The sequence below is a fragment of the Solanum verrucosum genome, unplaced genomic scaffold (assembly GCF_900185275.1).
Source record: "Solanum verrucosum unplaced genomic scaffold, falcon-dt-bn FXZP01000176.1, whole genome shotgun sequence".
In the NCBI taxonomy this organism is placed as follows: Eukaryota; Viridiplantae; Streptophyta; class Magnoliopsida; order Solanales; family Solanaceae; genus Solanum; species Solanum verrucosum.
Genome location: NW_026020412.1, coordinates 2,704,012 through 2,717,858, shown reverse-complemented (window position 1 = coordinate 2,717,858; position 13,847 = coordinate 2,704,012). Strand labels below are relative to the sequence as shown.

Genomic DNA, 13,847 nt, shown 5'->3' with positions numbered 1-13,847 from the left:
CATTGACATGGCACCTCAAACCCAGCTATACCAACTAAATCCAAAGTACTTACTCTATTTTATATGCACCTTCTTAGTAAAATCCTTAATTGCCTTCACACAAGTATATTCATGGAAATTTTCTTTACCTATAAGCTTTTCACCGATATCCATCCACTCCCTTGGAGCTTACGATGAAATCACTAGTCCTTATTTAGAATCATCAGAGTACAATTCACAACCTAATTCATTCATACCGTACCTATCACGATCCAAGGTACCCCTTAGGCGTAACATGATGTACAGGACCCAAAGAGGCCCCATACAAGCCACTTAGCATTCATAACATAAGAAATAGAACAAAAGAGTTAAAGAGGAATATTTCAACTCCAAATCAATTTATAAAAGTAAAGCGGAAGTCTAAACACTTGCATCATTAGTCATTTACTACATAAAAATGAAATTGGGCCTAGCCCATACATCATGTCCAAAACTGAAAGTAAGAAAGAAATTGGAAACTATGAAAATTCGTCCTCGAAGCATGAGGACTCACAAAAGCCTGAAATCTCTCAAATCAACCTCTAGCCACGAAACTGAGAACCCTGAGGGCCAAACCCTATATTTAGGGAAATGTAGGCAAGAGTATGTGTTAGTACAAACATGTACCAAGTATGATAGTCATGCATATAAACAATTAAATCGTGCTAAAATAGGACATTTTCATAGGCATGCAATGATTAAGCTAAAACATTAAACTTGAGAGTTAGGAAGCTTAAGTCATAAGGCATGATCAATGCAAGTGAATGTCATCTTAAGACATACTTACGATACTTCTTGAAGTAACCTTGGTTCATCATAACTTGCTTGTTTGTGGGAAGTAGCCTTAACCGACATATAAGACCATGTGAGCTAACAACATGAAATCCGGTGTCTCCCACACCGAAAAGAGTTATCCTACTTGCCACGGTAAGGACCATGAACTTCTAGCTATTGTGGATCTACTAGCTAATGTCTATCTAGACAATCTTATGTTGACACATAGTTATGGGACATGGGTAATCGCCACTTGTCCACTCGGTTCTAAGCTTAACTTCCACGGAATAGTACTTAGTCATATTCATCTTAGCTCTTAAAGGAACATGGGTAATCGTCTCTTGTCCTTACATCATGTGACATGGGTAATCGTCTCTTGTCTTTATATCGTATGACATGGGTAATCGCCTCTTGTCTTTCAATAAGAGAGCATGGGTAATCGCCTCTTGCCTCATCATTAGAATAGCTTAGCATTGGTTCATTTTAGGTGAGAAGACATTTCAACCCTAAGAACCCTTATCATGTGAGAAAACCTTTCACAATTCATGCTTACATGTGTATATGAGAAATCCTTTCAACAACACAACTACAACAACATTATTGATACTTCACTCTCAAAGCATCCTTAAAACACTCACATTAATTTCATAAGAACATGCATGATTTCATAACTCATCTTTCATAGCTAAAAACCCACTTTCACACATCAATATCTAGAAAACATAAGTTAGACATGGGTTCATGGAAATTCATCATAAATTCATGTAATTCCATCAATTCATGCTTTATTTCATATAATCTTCTTTCATAATCCAAAACCCATATTATATGACCATAACTTTGAAACATGGGGATTACATAGGTTAATGGGGAATCATCATAAAATCATGAGATTAACTCAATTCATGCATAGATCATAAATCAATCAATTAGATCAATAATTAGGAGAACTCATAACATAGAAGAAAACCCTAACTCAATTGGGGAGTTCTAACATTGAATATAAGAGAATTAGGAAACTCCGTGAATTAAAGGAAATCCATGAATGAAAACTATCATACCTTAATGCCAAAAGTTTTGCCTTCAATGGTGGAATTGGAGACTTGCCTTGAAACCCTAGGTTGAACCCTTCTTCTTCAAGTTTTCTAGAGAGAGAAATATTTTGGAGAGGAAGAACTTTATCTTCTTTGGTAAATTTAAGACTAATTAGGAAAAGACCCAAAAATCCCTAACAATTTAACAGCTGACCCAGACAAATGGGACGACCTACGGACTGTGGTTCAACCGACGGTCCTTCTTGTTCGACCTTTGTTTGGCGTAAGAAACCATAATTTGAGGCCTTGGTCTACGGACCTCATCCACGGACCGTGGATCCAATGACGGTCCATCAATCGTGGTCGTGGGTATAGACCTCTATATTTTGGAAAAACCCAACTACCAACCATGGACATCCCCTACGGTCTGTGGGTTGTTCCACGGGCCGTGGATGGCTCCGTAAGAATTGGCACCAGATTTCTAAAAAGCAGAAATTTTTAACCTTTCTCAAATTCGAGGTGTTACATTATCTCACCTTGGAATCATTCGTCCTCAAATGAGATTCAAGACATCACGAGGAAGGTAGAAACTAAATCTAACAACCCAACATGCAAGCAATTTCATAAATGTGCATATTCGAGGAAGAAACATCAACTCCAAGCTAAATCATGTTCTAAACATCATATCATGTAGTCTATATGCAACTCATACTCAAATGCACATAAATATGTAGAATCAATCAAGTTGACTCGTTTTCTCAAAACTTAAGCTTTTCATGAACATGTATAAATGAGGAAATCATGGGAATATCTAAGACACATGACACCAAAAGAGTAAACCATGAGGAATTCATTACCTCAAGCTAGACTAGGGGTAGAAGGAAAGAGATAAGGATATCTGGACATCATATCGGCCTCGGCCTCCCAAATAACACCCCCAACTAATTGATTCTTCCCCAACACTTTCACGGAAGCAACTTCTTTATTTCTCAACTTCTTGACTTGCCGGTCTAAAATATCAATCGAAACTTCTTCATAGGAAAAAATTTCCTTAACTCCCAAACATTCTAAGGAAACTGTGGATGTTGGATCACCAACTTATTTCTTCAACATAGAGACATGGAAACCCGAATGCACCGATGCCAATTCATTAGGCAATTCAAGTTCATAAGCAGCCTTACCAACACGCCGCAAAATCTGATATGGGCCCACATAACAGGGACTAAGCTTCCCCTTCTTACCAAACCTCATTACGTCCTTCATAAGTGAGATTTTCAAGTAAACCCAATCATGAACATAAAACTCAAGATCTCTTTTTCTCACATCAGCATATGACTTTTGCCGACTTTGAGCCATTTTCAACCTTCCTCTAATAAGTCGTACTTTTTCCATAGCCTCATGTACTGACTCAGGACCTATTAGGGTAACTTCACCCATCTCAAACCATCCTATATGAGATCTACACCTTCTACCATACAGAGCCTCAAATGGATCCATACCAATACTTGAGTGATAACTATTGTTATAGGCAAACTCGATCAATGGAAAATGGTCATCCTAATTACCCTTTAAATTCATCACACAAGCTCTCAACATATCCTCCAAAGTTTATGGAAGAAAGGTCGTGCTAAGCTTAACACGAGTACCAAGATCCTATTGAAAAGATCTCTAAAACTGAGAAGTGAATTGGGTACCACGATCGAAAATAATGGACAAAGGCACTCTATACAACCTTACCATTTCTCTCAAGTACAACTTAGCATAATCCTCTACCGAAGAAGAAACCTTGATGGGAATGAAATGGGTTGATTTCATCATTCGATTTACTATAATCCAAATCAAGTCATGTTGTCTCTTAGTGCGAGGCAAACCAACGATGAAGTCCATATTCACATTTTCTTTCTTTCGAGTAGGAATGGTAATGTTTTAGGAGATGCTCAACTTTCATTTGTTGACAATTAGGACACTCAGACACAAATCCCGCAATATCCTTCTTCATCCAATTCCACCAATAGATCTCTCGCAAATCACGATACATCTTGGTGGCTCTCGGGTGAATGGAAGACCGAGAACTATGGGCTTCTGACAAGATCTTCTCCATCAAGCCATTTATATTGGGAGCACACAGACAACCTTGATATCTAAGTACTCCATCTCCCCCTTGGGAGAAATCCTCTACGAACTTTTTAAGTACCGCCTCTTTCAATTCAACAAAAGTCAGATCAAGACCTTGTTTGGCATTCACATCCCCCACAAAAAATGATTCTGAGCCGTTGTGAACCATAACACCACCCTTGATAGAGTCCACCGACTGAACACCCAACTGGGCCGATCTATGAACATCTCGAACCAATTTCGCTTTATCATCCTTAACATGTGAAACACTACCCATAGATGGCACTAAGAGCATTCGCCACCACATTCGCTTTACCGAGGTTATAGAGAACATTGATATCATAATCTTTCAATAACTCAAATATCGTCTTTGGCGAAGATTTAGATCCTTCTGATTAAACATGTATTGTAAACTCTTATGGTCGGTAAAAACATCTACATGAACACCATACAAATAGTGCCTTCAAATTTTTAAGGCCAAAACAACCGCCGCTAGTTCGAGGTTGTGGGTAGGATAATTCGTCTCATGAATTTTAAGTTGCCTTGAAAAGCATAGGCAATGACTTTTCCATTTTGCATAAGAACACATCCTAACCCAATTCTTGAGGCATCACAATATACCACAAAACCATCAGTCCATTTCGGTAAGGTTAATATCGGAGCGGTAGTAAGTCCATCCGTCAATTCTTGAAAACTCTTTTCACATGATTCGGACCATATGAACTTAGCCTTCTTTTGAGTCAATGTTGTCAATGGAGAGGCAATCGACGAAAATCCCTTAATAAACCTTCTATAGTAACTAGTGAAACCCAGTTTGCTTTTAATATCCGAAAGGGATAAAGGTCTAGGCCAACTCTTAACCGTATCTCTCTTCTTAGGATATACCTCAATACCCTTACTTGAAACAATGTGACCAAGGAAAGCCACAGACCTCAAACAAAATTCACATTTGCTAAACTTGGCAAAAAGTTGTTGGTCTTTGAGAATTTGCAACACGATCCTCAAATGATCAATATGCTCATCCTCACTTCTTGAATAGATCAATAAATCATCAGTGAACACAATCACAAACATGACAAGGTGTTGTCTAAACACCCTATTCATCAAATCCATAAATGTCACCGGAGCATTAGTCAACCCAAATGACATCACCAAAAACTCATAATGACCATACCGAGTCCAAAAAGTCATCTTCGTAATGTCATCTTTTTTCACCCTCAATTGGTGATAACCCGACCGAAGGTCAATCTTAGAAAAGTAACTTGCCCTTTGAAGTTGGTCAAACAAGTCATCTATCATTGGAAGTGGATACTTATTCTTAACGGTAACCTTGTTCAACTGTCGATAGTCTATACACATACGGAGAAAACCATCTTTCTTTCTAACAAAAAAAAAAGAGCACCCCATGGAAAGATACTCGATCGGATGAAACCTTTATCCAACAAACATTTCAATTGTTCCTTCAATTCTTTAAGTTCTGTCAGAGTCATTCGGTAAGGAGGGATAGAGATAGGTTGCATATCTGGGAGAAGGTCAATACCGAAGTTTATTTCCCTTTCGGGAGGAATATCGGGTAGATCATCTCGGAACACTTCTGGAAACTCGTTAACAGCGGTGACCAACTCAAGAGTAGGGGTTTCGGAATGCATATCCCTCACCGTAACTAGATGGTATATACAACCCTTAGCAACCATCTTTCTAGCATTTAGACAAGAGACAAATTGACCATTAGGCATAGAATTCCCCCATTTCCACTTTAGGACATGCTCATTTGGAACTGAAACTTGACTAGACGAAAGAAAAATGATAGGGGTGAGTGGTAAAAAAAGCTTTTTAAAAATTTATTTTTTTACATTTTTTTTTGGGATAGGGGAGGGGAAGGGGGGTTGGTAGGGGGTGGTGAGGTAAAAAAAATTACATTTTTTTGGGGGGATGGGGTGAGGGGGGGGGGGGGGTAGAAGGTGGGATGGCAAAAAAGACTTTTTAATTTTTTTAATAAAAAGATTTAAATTTTTTTTTGAAAGGGGGGGGGGGGAGCATAGGGGTGGGGGGCTGGTAGGGGGATCAAGTGAAAAAAAGAACTTTTTTTAAAAAAGATTATAAAAAACAAATTATTATTTTTAGGAATAGGGGTAGGAGAGTTGATAGGGAGGGTGGAGTGATAAAAAATTTAAAAAGATTTTGTTTTTAAAAGCTTTTAACAAGATCTCTACTATAATATGGGTACCCATATTTACCATATTATCCATTGTTTAACTCGTTTTACCCATTTAAAATGTGAGTCGAGTGCTTTATCCATTTTTATTCAATTCATTTTCGATCGACTCATATTCAATTCGACTCGCTCGTTTGCCACTGACAACAATGATTTGCAAGTCTGCATATCTGCCCTTGGCAAGAATGCTAGAACCATACTGGAGTTATGATAAGGAAGGGTCATTTGAGTGGCGAGTTACGTGAATACCCAAGAAAAATGACTAAACGGCACCAAGTCTAGATATAATTGACTCTAGAAAAAAGGAGTTGCTCCCTGTCATAACAAGCATTGATGTAAACCAAGAGGATCAGAATTATAAATAAATACAGATGCATCAGTTTTGGAACATTTGAAATCCATAGCCAGCAAGAAATGAAGTAAGCACATATTGCCTGTTTTAGCTATATAGGTACTTGTTCAACTTGCACACATAATAAAGAAGATGTGTGTTCGTGTATCCAGACAATTGGACCATCAAAACACTTTCTTGGAGGTCACCATGTACGAAACCATTCTAGACATCAAGTTGGTGAAGAGCCCTATTGTTGGAGGTAGCAATGGATTAACTAGAAGGCTGCAACATCTCTTCGTAGATTAGAAATGAGTGAAGGTAGAGACACAAACTTGTCTTGCTGTAAAAAGCTCAAAGCTGATTAAACAATGGATTAGAAACTGAGTACCCTCAGTGAAAGTCCAAACTGTCTTACAAATACTTTTATCACAATTAATTTCTTACAGACACATGATACATTACCTACCCCACTTGACATACACTGAACCCTTTCCTTCTATTTTATTTTCTAGTAAGTACACAAAGTCAATCTATTTATTATCAGATCCATACTCAACGCCAAGACCATACAGGACACCTGCATACTTCTCGGTAGACCCATTAAAGAAGTTATCTTTTAACTTCTTGAAGGCACACGAGGTAAGTAAGCTATCTGAACCTGCTTGATGACAAATACCGACCCTCTCAAGTTCCAGTAGTTCCGCCAACTTGTTCAAGCCACCATGAAGGCTATTACAGAACTTCATCAGGTGCTTGATGTCATAAACCAGCGGAAAGTACATGTTTAGCAAATCAAAGAACCCTGCTTGTGTTTCCGGTAAGGTCCTACAAGTTAATAATTTGAGCAAGTACCCAAAATCATACCCACTGTGAAATGTCACCCAATGAACCATGTCATTCAAAACGATTCCAGAAGACATTAAGAGCTCACCAAACTGTTTTGCATCAATACCCATTTCATTGTTCTTCTTGAAATCAATCCCAGACTGAATCAGCAATTCGATTGAATCATTTGCAAAAATATCTGCACTTGTGTCGAACTCACGAAAGTTGAATTGCCAAATGTAGTAGTACTCACTCCCACAAGTAGGTAGATTGCCATTTTCGTCGGAAAATGTGAGACCCAACTGAATCAAATTCAACATATCAACATTGTCCTTCAAGGTCTGATAGTTATACTCATTGATATGCTTGAAATTGCCAACAGGACGAAGCACCACCCCTGGAAACTCAGTGTCCATGGCAATGTAAGGATAGTCATCCACAATTTGACGAATCAAAGCAAATTCCTCCTCAAGATTATCGCTCCATACTTCTCTAATTTGGATAGAATCAGTTTTTGGTAATACAGACATATTCTTCGCAAAAAAAAAAAGCTGAATCTGGTGAAGTTTAAATTAAGTAGACCTGCAATTTTCAGGAAAAAAGAAATATAATAAGACTAAGAATTCTAAAGAGCCCTTTTTGTGTGTATGAAGCATTTCTAGTGAAAGGCATTATGTTTTCTAGGTTGGGATCCCAGCGCATTCATGAACAAAGAATACGTAAGGACATTTTGTTATTTTGGTAAAACTCAATCTGTCTTACAAACCTCTGAGCTTGGTTACAGAGCAGGGAAGATTTGTAAATACAAACACTAACTTAATTAAGTTTTACTTATTACTTAAGTTATGTCTACTGCATATGGGTTTTTGTGTGAGAGCAGAAATTCCTACCACATTTGTGGTTCTTCTATCGTATTTATTATGACAAGACCTACCCGCTTCTACATTCTCAAAATATTTCTAGTGGCTGCACTCTGCTTTTTCGTAAATGAAAGCAATGTAATCCAGCAAGTATCAACTTTTACGTCCCTTAGCTCACCACTGTCTTGCTTAAGAACTTATATGCAAGTGCTGATTACTTGTAAATGGTTTTTAGCAGAACTATTTTAATAGAAACCTTGACATTCAAGGAGTAGTTGCTTCTTAAAAAAATTATGAGGAAAAGTAGGCTCGTTGTTTATCAAAGGCAAGTCGTAAATCATTAAAATGCAAGAAAAGAGTGGTTAGACATCTATGGTAATTAATGGTAACATTGATTATCATAGACGGTCGATATACTTTTGTAACCTCTGATCATCAACCAAATCCATACCATTACTGTAGTTCCTCTAACATATAGTCTAGTCTAGCTTCAGTTCGCGACTGCAAATTATTGAAAGGAGTCGGAGTAATGAATCCTATTTTCCTATTTATTTACAACATTATTTGCAAAAAACCTAGTCAAGGTATAGAAAAGGAAAATGTAAATTTTAAGGCATAGAACTTACAGATCAAAAAGCCCTGGGTATAATCTTCATTACATGGTGGACTTCAAAGCTAAAATACAAAAAGATCACAACAGCTAATGCGGCACGACAGACTATCCTGCATAATGCAATCATAGAACATTGCAAGTTAAACAACTAAGGTCAAAATCTGAAAAGCAAAGAACAGAATAGGTCTTCCAGCAAAGTCCTTATATAAGCACAAAAAATTGGTCTCATATCAAGAGTAAGTGTACAACACAATGACACAAAGTAAGCATAAAACTAAAGAAGAGATGAATGTGCTCCAAAATTCAACATAATTTTTAACTTCCAGCCAGTAAGTTTTGCTCCACATTACTTTCTTGTCATCAACCTTAACATGCTGGTATAAATAAACTGGACAATCGTGGAAAATAAATTTAATTGATTAAAGCAGGCTTTAAGCCCACTGAAGTTATCAAGAAGAGAGTAATCTGCTGGATACAGTACACCATACCAATTCAAACTAAAAAACACTTTCATATAAACTCGACATTCACATAAGCAGAAGAAACTTGTTCTTGAGAAACATATTTTGAGGTTTCAAACCACAAAAAGTACCAAAAGAAATTTGAGTCATTATACTTCTCAAGTTCAAGAATAAGCCAGTACATGCCAACACAAGGGAACACAATTACCAGCATAATACTTTTCTTTATAAATCCTCTCTCCTCAATCATCTCCCCATTTTTAATTTTCCAACAAAAATAGAGCTCAAATACATGAAAAAGAGAAAACAGTAAGAACTAAAGATAAACACAAATGAAAACTAAGCAAGAAAGATAAACACAAGTTCTGCTTTATCGAACTTGCTCTCTTCAGCTGTGGAAAACATATATACTGTTTCCTCTCTTCTTCCTCAGTTTTAACAAACAAGGCTAAAAATTTAGTCACGACTGCAACTACAAAAAAAAAAACATAACCCCTTCTGAAGTTTAAGCAAAATACTCCTCGTAGGGATCCATGTTTATATGACACTTCCTATTTGAGCTATGATAGTAGTTCTTTCTTGAACTATGACAGTTTCAAACATTTCTTAAATAGTTTTACCTACTCCATCAAATTTAAAGAATTGTTGTTCAAATTTTTACCAAAGATTGAATGCTTTGACCCTCAAATCCCTAAACAAAGTAGGTAAATGAAGCAAGGTATAGCAAAAAGTTCAGTTTTTGTTAAGGATCCAGAAATAGTCTTTTTACAAAAAAACAAAATCAATCATTTCAAACATTTTTTCAACAAAAAAAAAAAAGAAAAGGGGAAACGAAGCTAGCTAAATCGGGTGAACTGGATCTATAACATGACAGATATGAGTTAGATTCAGATCAAATAGCTGAACTTTCAGGTAGATCGAATCATAACTTAAACCTTAACTCAAAATTGAAGAAACATAGAACTACCCATAACTAATATCCACTTCAAGATCACTTTAACATATCCATAAACATCAATAGTTAAATCATCAAATCCTTCTCTAGATTCATACATAAATATAAAAAGAAAAACCCTAGTTTAAACAAAAAAAAAGTGAACTTGAGGTATAAAATTGATAGATCAAGAGTAAAAATTAGAAAGTAAACCTGATCTGTGAAGAATGAAGCAAGTCAAAATGGTAGAGCTCATCAAAGAAGAAGAAAAAAAGGAAAAGGAAAAAGGGGTTATGTGAGAAAAGTGTGATGTAGTGATGGTGTTTTCTTCTTTTTTGCTTTCATTTTCTTCTTCTTTTGGCCTTTTCTTTTTATTTATTATATTTGTTTGATTGAAGTCTGCTTTTGGACGAGTGGGCAGGTCGTGTTTGGTTTGCGGTTTAGTTAATTAAAGCGCGTTACATAAATAATGGTCACCGGATTCAATGTAAGATGTGGTCGGAATGGGGGCCCTATGGCCTCATTCAATTATTGTGAAAGTGAAGCCCATTTATCACAAATTACATGGCCCAATAATAATTTTTTGAGTATTCTCAACCCAAGAACCAATTAAGAACTAACCCATGTATAGAATACTAAGGAATAGTCTTAAAACAATGAATAGGTTGAGTTTCTTAGAACCTGAAAGTCATAGTACCAAAACATCGATCTAATAGTCTAGGATAGGGGATACAACCCAAAACAAGAATAAAAATATAGTTCTAGAATGTTGGAGTCTGAATAATGGACCGAGAACATAAAGAGGAATCCATAGCATTCTGGAGGAAGTGACTCACCCTTGGAGTCAGATTTCAGTGGTTTCACAATTGAGGCGCGAAACATCTGCTTCAAGATGTCTTGTACTCAATAAAGAGAGAGAAAGTGTAAGTATCAACACAGAACAATGGTGTACTAGTAGGATCATCGGCTAGTTTCTATATACGAAATATGGATAGGCAACCATAACTTAGTAAGCACATAATACACCATCACAACATAATATAACATAGCCTGTAATTTGTATGCATAGCAACATGAATTATCACAACACATCAAGTCAGTTTGGTTTTCTAATGGAACCCACTCATACACACTATTAATGTGTTGGCGTTGCACCCGATCCCAAGTTAGTGTACCGACGTGGTACCCGATCCCAAATTAGTGTAACGTGTGGTACTCGATACCAAGTTAGTGTACTAGTGTGGCACCCGATCCCAATCATCAACACACACAACACAATCACAAATCATAATGAATCACAATCACTCATGTACATTCATGTAACACATTCATTGTATGTGATTCTTAACATCTTACATTTCACATTATTCCTTTTTAACTTCTGTGATCATGTAGCATGCATGCATTACTAACGATGCATTTAACAAGCACATAATATATATATATATATATATATATATATATATGAATGAGAAAACAACAACCATCACCTATCTCAAATCAATCCCCCAAAACTCTAGAAAACTGAAGCTTCCCCTTTGTTATGATTTTGGCTTGTTCTTGGTATAAACCATAATAAAACCAAATAATCAATAAAAGATGGTCTAACAATATCTAGTTATCACTTGATCCTAACTACAGGTCATTCTCATGATCATTCTACCCATCAAGGGCTCTTTCCAACTTAACTTTAAAACATTTCCCCCAAGATCAACAACCTAGATTATAAAGATTAAGAATCAAATTACAAGTTGGGGAAGTAATTAACTTACCTTAATCGAAGAATTGGGTGGAAAATTTAAGGAAATTGCCCTTCCAAGTTCTAAGAACGAAGTTGTAGAAAATAGAGGTTTTTGAGACTTTTCTGCACAAAACCCCGACTAACCACGCTATAGCAGCCCAACCCGCTATAGCGGCGTTGCCATAGCGGTCCACCCGCTATAGTGGGAATTAATTCATCCCACTATAATAGTGTGACATCCGCTATAGCTGGTTGCATGGAGGCAAAACTTCATATATCTTCACCCAAACCCCCATTTTGCAACACTCCTTCGAATCTTAACATTCTAAACCAACCCCTTCACGACAAAATCCAATACCAGAAGTTCTACTCATCTAATTTTGATTTTGAAAGGCCTTATGGATTCCTTAATGTCTTGTCTACTAGAAAACATAAACCAAGCCTAGAAAAATCACCATACCTATTCCCTAATGGCCCTAGACCTCATATTGATCATATTTCATCTGAGATTAGCTTAGCCTAAAAATTTTAGATCACCAATCGGATAGTTTTTTGGCTCAATTTTTTCCACCATTGGCCTAATCTTAACGATCGGGGTGGGTCGTTACAATAGATATCAATTTATCCGTCGCTCGTCCCCAAGTGATCAAATATGAAAACTTGGCTAAATTAGAAAAGAGGGTAGTACTTGAATCCTCGAACAAGTGAGGGCACTTTTCTCACATGTCCCATTCAGTCTCCCAGGTGGCTTCCTCAATCGGAAGATGTTTGCACTGGACTTTTACTGATTTGATCTCATTTGTCCTCAACTTCCAGACATCCCGATCAAGAATCGTCACCAAATCCTCCTCATATTCCAAATCCTTGTCTAGTACAATCGAGTCCTACTTGATGATATAATCTCCATCCCTATGGTACTTCTTTAGCATAGAAACACGAAAAACTTGATGGACTATAAATAAGTTGGGTGGCAGTGCTAACCTGTAAGCCACTGGCCCCATATGGTTAAGGATCTTGATTGGACCAATGCAATGAGGGATAAACTTACCTTTCTTACCAAACCGCACCATTCCCTTCATATGTGACACCTTCAACAACAGTTGCTCAGCAACTTGAAAAGTCATGTCCCTTACCTTATGGTCTGCATACTTTTTCTGCCTACTCTGAGCTACCAATAACTTGGGTTTGATGCTTCTTACCTTCTCTTGAGCTACCTACACTCGATCAACACCCAAGGGCATCAAATCACTGGCCCCAAACCACCCTATAGGTGATCTACATCTCATCCCATAGAGTGCCTCGAGTAGTGCTATATATATGCTGAAATGTTAATTGTTACTCCTTCCATTCCTTTTTATATGTCACCTTTTTAGATTGCACTTGCATTAAGAAATTAATTATTTTACCCTTTTATCCTTATTTAATATTTTCTTAAATTAATTTTTCAATAAATGATGAATATGCTAGATTTCAAAAATTGAAATGCATTTGGATGGCTATTTAAATTTTGAGTTTATTTTCAAAATTAGATTTTTATAGAATAGTGAATGGAGAGAGAGTAATTAATCAATGTATCAAGTACTCCAATGAATATTAATTAATTACTTATTAGTTTTCCTAGGTTGGTCAAAGTATATATTTTCAAGACTAATTAACTAATTTATCAAGGGTATAATAAGAATATGGTAATTGATGCATTGATTTTAGGAAATGACAAGTATTTTGGTCCAACAATTTATAGAAAGGGATGACATATAAAAAGGAACGGGAGGGGGGGGGGTGTATTATAAGAAAACTCACATAGAGGCAAGAACTAGCCCCAATGACCTTCAAAGTTGATCACACATGCTCTTAACATATCCTCTAACACCAGGATAGTTCTGTTTGACTAGCCATCCTTCTGTAGGTGAAAAGACATACTAA

The 13,847-nt window shown here is 36.7% G+C and overlaps 1 protein-coding gene across 1 annotated transcript; it reads right to left on the bottom strand.

Annotated features, from left to right (window-relative positions):
* Positions 1–6,822: 6,822 nt before the first annotated feature.
* On the bottom strand, positions 6,823–10,471 carry LOC125840645 (probable CCR4-associated factor 1 homolog 7). The gene is made up of 3 exons (XM_049519623.1): positions 10,397–10,471; positions 8,802–8,898; positions 6,823–7,897 (listed from the first exon to the last, which is right to left on the bottom strand). Exon 3 carries the CDS (start codon positions 7,843–7,845, stop codon positions 7,021–7,023), a length of 825 nt encoding a protein of 274 aa, XP_049375580.1. The 5' UTR covers positions 7,846–7,897; positions 8,802–8,898; positions 10,397–10,471; the 3' UTR covers positions 6,823–7,020.
* Positions 10,472–13,847: the final 3,376 nt, after the last annotated feature.

What these genes read in the sequence shown, in the direction of transcription:
- LOC125840645 (XM_049519623.1), bottom strand. Translation starts at nt 7,845, where the DNA reads ATGTCTGTATTACCAAAAACTGATTCTATCCAAATTAGAGAAGTATGG.